Raw genomic sequence first — 5,151 nt, 5'->3', positions numbered from 1 at the left:
ACACAAACAGGAGGATTTAGAAATGAATATTTTTTTTCAGCTTACCCTCCGGAGAGCACAGGTGCAACAACCCGTACAAAAGGAGGGTCAAAAGGAAAATTATCCTATCGGGTGGAGAAAAAGCACAAAATGTAAACACTGAATTAAGAAAAGAAAATGAATCTAAAGTCTTTTAGAACTTACTTTATAAGAGAAATTCAGCAGAATGTAATCCACTCCTTCCTTTTCTTTTAAAACCTGTAAGTCGCTATGTAACGGACTGTCTGGGTCTACCCTGAGAATGTTAAAACCAACACATGCAACATTAATTTGTGGTAAAAAAAAAAAAAAAAATCATAAGAATGAGTGAACAGAAGAACTTACGTCCTTAACTTGACATGCCATTCATACAGGCTGTCATTGACTAGTTCCACTGAATAAATACCTGAAAATGTGTCACAAAAACAGAATTTGACTACAATCCTGCTTCATTGAAGATAAACTTGAACTCGATCCCTGAACTCACCTGTCTTGTAACTTTGCGACCTGTAGATCTCCCTGAGTTCTTTCATTAGGCGATCTGAAGCTTGGACTGATCCAGAGACGGCACCCTGAGGCGCAAAGCATCCAGGTGATCACACACTTCACCACAGTAATTTATTTTGAAATAATAAATAAACAGGTACTTACATTTAAGTGATCTTGTCTCTGGTTTTTTCGTATTTTTTCCAAGATGGCCAAATTTTCCTTCTCTATTCCGTCATCTTCTGACTTCTTCCCGTCAACTGGCTCCTCCTCTTTCATTTCATAATGGTCCAGGTCTTGGTCCAGGTCTATGTCCTGCTGCAGTGGTGCATGAAACGCAGAAGGAGAATGGAAATCCCATAAAGCAAACGTCTTCTCCACAAAGTCAACACAATTTAAGGACAACAAATGAAGAAATGTGCAGACAAAAGCTAGTTTTGGTTTTCAACGTCATGAAATTAACTGCATTGAATTTAATGTAAGATGAGGATTTTTAACTCTTTTAAGAGGTTACAATTCTATCTGGGTGGATAACTCTCTACATTCTTTGTGGATATAAAAATGTACCTCGCCCATTTCTTCCTCCTCCTCCTCCTCTGATGTCACCTCATCGGATGGCACATGCTGAAATGAGGTCAAACATGGAAAGTTAGAGTTTCAAACCCTCGACACACCCTCAGCGAGCGCTCCATTCCTGCGCTTACCTTGCGGTCTTGTGTGATGGGACCGGCGGGGAGAGGCTGGTCCAGCATTTCCACGTCGGGATGTTGTGGAAGGTTGTAAAGCCGACAGAGGTCACAAATGAGGCGCTTCAGCTGCTGGAGAAGCTGCAGGTACAACAAGAGAGGAAAGAAAAAAATATATAAATCTGTTTTGAATACTTTAAGTGGAAACACACAAAGGATAACAGCAGATCCCAAACACTTATGCAACATTTCTTCCCAGGAAATTAAATATAATAAACAAAAATATTTGAGGCAGTAGATCAGCTGAGAAACTACATCCCATCATATAGATTTAACACTGTTTGAGAGCTCTCCACACTCTGAAAACACTGTTGACATCACAGAGGAAGCGGAGACATAAAACCATTTTGATTACAATGATTTCCACCAAAACGTCTGCTGCAAAGACGAGCTATCAGAGGAGCGCTTAGTCAGCTTCGACAGCCCGAAAAGTAATGTGAGCGGCAGGTGAACAGAGCAGGGAGATGGCTCACATTTCTGCACTCTGGATGATTTTAAAATGAAGCAGCGTTCTGTGTTTGCATAAATTTAGAGACATTTTTTTTAGCAAAGCTAGACCTTTAAAATGTCAAATTTTGAGTCAAATTGAAATGAAAACAATGGCAAAAAGATTATATTTCTAGTTAAATAAAGGCACTCTTCCAGTTTTCTGTTGTTTTTGTTTGCAATGTGAAGTTTTGCTCATCTTTTATTTAATATTCATAGAGCAAATCTTAAATGATTACATTCTGGAAAAATAAATAATTCTTTATGTAAAAGGTGTGGGTTAAAATGAAATAATAAAACAGTGAGTGGCAGTTCTACATAAAAAGGATTTGCTGGTACCACAGATCCAAAGAACTTTCTCGGTTGTTCACGAAAAGACAAAAAGACAAAGTATGGCTGTGAAGTTGTGCAAAAAAGCATCCATGAAAGTGGAATGCTTCAGAGCACATGAAGAATGACGGAAATGAAAAAAACAAAACAAAAAAACTTACCAATGTGCTGCCTTTCCTCACATCCTCCAAGCGCTCCAGCACTTCAGCGAGGCTGGGATCATCGGAGTCAACAAACCATATTGGGGGGGTGGAGGGATAGGATTCCTGCAAGGAGCAGCAAATATGGATGTCAGTTTCACATTCATTTCACATTTTCAGTGTTAATGACTTTAATCCTTCAAGATTATGTTCTACTCTTTTACTGTTTAGCAACTTTTGAAAACCTATTTTTAAAAGTATTTTCTGCAGTGTCATCACCACCATGAATATTCATGATGAATTATAAAGAAAATAGTTCATACTTCAGATTACCATATTATGTAATTAACAAAATACTAAATACATTTCCAAATTCTGAACTATTGCAAAAACTAAACATCTGTAAACTCTGGCTGATGGTACAAATGTAGTCGACAACTAAATAAAAAAAACACAAACAAGACAGATCTCCTCATAAATGGTATCCTAGTATACTTTCTAAAACATGAAGTATTCACACCACAAGCAAAAAAAGGAAAGTCAGAAGCCAACATTGCAACACTCAAAAGTGAAGTGGTTAGATGCCATCTACCAAAACAGAAAGTAAACAAATCAACAATTGACCCTGCATTGTTGCAATGATTTTTTTTAATTGTGTTTTAGACAAAATTAGACAATTCTATTGTTAAGCAAATTGTCGTCAATAAATTCCATCTCTTTGAATGATCAGAAATCTGATGATAGTTTCTATTTGCTGAGCCCTTTAAAGGATCTTTGTTTTTTCTACAAAAAAAGATAAGAACTTTAAATCATGACACACTAGAGATGTAAAGACAGTTTCTATGCATATTTCTGGACAAACATGCTTCACATCAGCTGATAGTAGCTATAAATTACATCAATTCCATCTTAAAATAATCAGGAATCACAACATAAACAGTCAGATCTATATTTATGGGCTAGTTATTAACTGAATATGAACAGAGGGAGTTTGTCAGTGAAACACTCCAAACAAAAACACATGTGGTAGCAACACGCAGCTCCTCATCTAATAATGAACTTCTGTAAAATTAATTGAATTAAACACTGTGTCTCAGTTTTTAGTGTTGAGGACTAACACAATGACCATTAGAGACTGTTCTCTACAAAGTGCACTTTGGAATCGAGATACATTTTATTGGGATGTTTTGGAACTATAGAACAAACCACCAATTACCATTAATCACAAAGATGTTTTTTCCCTATAAATGCCAGCTATTGTAGAACACAAGGTTTAAGATAAGTATAAATGATCATTTAATGGTTATAGTAAAAAAAAAAAAAAAATTATATATTCAAAACAGGCTCTGTCTTCTAATGTAGAGAAACTTCTCTTTTTCTCATTTTATCATCAACTGGAAAACAGAAAACAGCCAAACTAGCAAAAAATAGTTTCACTTTTTTAAATCCTTAAATAAAAATAGCTCATACAGTGTGGTTCAACCTTTACCCAATTTAAGTGGTTTTAAAACATAAATAGCACAGAATAAGAAAAGAGAAAAAATAACAGCACATTTATTTTCAAGGGTCCCCCCTTAAAAATGGGGAATTCTACAAAGTGATATGTGAGCAAAGTGTAGCAGAATCCTGATAGAAATGGATCCTTTGAGTGGATAATGTTTCAGGAACTCTTGCTTTGAGTATCAATTTATATTTGGATGCATCAAAATTATTTTAAAGTAGCACAAACCATACAAGTAAGAGAAAAAAAATTCTAGTACTCTCAGCTCACAATATACACATACTGGAGTATTTTCTGCTGAATACACACATGGCATTAGTGATTTTCAACACATCTTACTAAGCAGCTTACTGTGCAATTTTACCAAGAGTAATATATTTTACACGTTTGGCAGCATGTGTAAAAAAAACAACTCCAATGAAAATGGTGTTTTTAACATGTTCCTGTAGCCTTTTTTTTATAAAATTTAAGAGTAAAACTGCCTTTCTGAGCATTTCTTCATTAAAATCGTGTTGGATGAGGAGCAGGTTTGTGATGGCAGCAACTGCCATGGGTGGCTCAAAATCGACAATTATGTCCATTAACGTCTTTGTTTTTCTCGTCTGATCTGCCATCTGGCTCTAAACTGTACACCCAGATAGCTCTGATATTGCTCGCCTTTTTTTCTTTATGTTAGCTTCAGCTTGTGAGGTGCTATAAGCTAGTGAAGAAAGGGGGAAACAAATGAGAAATCAGCAGAGCTAACATTGGCACCAACAGTCCTAATTACAACCTAGAGACGAATTTCAAATTCGCTTGTGCCATGCTGCAGAAAATATATCTTAAAAAAAAGACACAAGCTTTTTGATTTTGGCTAAAAACTACATAATCATAATTAAAACTCCAGCGGGAACAATTTTACATAATAAAAAATATTAGTGAAAGAAAAACAGAACACGAAAATAAAAACTAATTTGAAACTCTGAATGTAGATGGCTGAAAATGTATCTTAGTGGTTGCATCTCACTTCGACTTGCATGAATACATGAATAAAATTTTTAAAAGGTCTTTGCAAGAAACTATTTTCACATCCTTGCTGGGTTGGAGGATTTGACAGCATGCATCTCTACCCTTTAGTTAGAAAAAAATATGACTTCCTGTCAAAAAAATATTTCCTATCAACAACAGCTTTTCCATTTTGTGCCCCAAGGTTTCAACTAAATAACTTCTTGTTTTCTCACATGGATCAAAAATATGGCACAAGTACTTGTGCACAGAACTAAGGTGACCTTACAGCATCAATATGATCTCAAACATTCGTGTTCTGCAATAAAGCAAAACAAAAAAGTAAAAATTGTTTTTGCGTGTATGTGCAGAAAGAGGAGCAGGAGGATGTGGTCAGAATGTGGGACGCTTCTTCTAAGCCACCTGATTGCACCAAAACAAGAGCAGTGACAACAGAATC

General features: G+C 35.8%; 1 protein-coding gene across 2 annotated transcripts in view; it reads right to left on the bottom strand.

Annotated features, from left to right (window-relative positions):
* The window catches only part of LOC112152557 (ubiquitin-conjugating enzyme E2 Q2), an 8,542-nt gene that overhangs the window by 2,315 nt on the left and 1,076 nt on the right, over positions 1 to 5,151 (bottom strand). The window contains exons 2-9 of one of the 2 annotated variants that reach the window (XM_024282214.2): positions 2,228 to 2,332; positions 1,209 to 1,331; positions 1,072 to 1,128; positions 670 to 822; positions 506 to 590; positions 364 to 424; positions 184 to 274; positions 46 to 104 (exon numbers count right to left, since the gene is read on the bottom strand). In XM_024282214.2, the coding sequence (XP_024137982.1) occupies positions 46 to 104; positions 184 to 274; positions 364 to 424; positions 506 to 590; positions 670 to 822; positions 1,072 to 1,128; positions 1,209 to 1,331; positions 2,228 to 2,332 (734 nt within the window). The remainder of the gene's footprint in view (positions 1 to 45; positions 105 to 183; positions 275 to 363; positions 425 to 505; positions 591 to 669; positions 823 to 1,071; positions 1,129 to 1,208; positions 1,332 to 2,227; positions 2,333 to 5,151) is intronic. The other variant, XM_024282213.2, reaches the window with a different exon arrangement.

This window comes from Oryzias melastigma, linkage group LG6, assembly GCF_002922805.2.
Source record: "Oryzias melastigma strain HK-1 linkage group LG6, ASM292280v2, whole genome shotgun sequence".
Classification (NCBI taxonomy): domain Eukaryota; kingdom Metazoa; phylum Chordata; class Actinopteri; order Beloniformes; family Adrianichthyidae; genus Oryzias; species Oryzias melastigma.
Note: the sequence above shows the minus strand (reverse complement) of the source record. Positions and strands in the feature narration are given on the sequence as shown.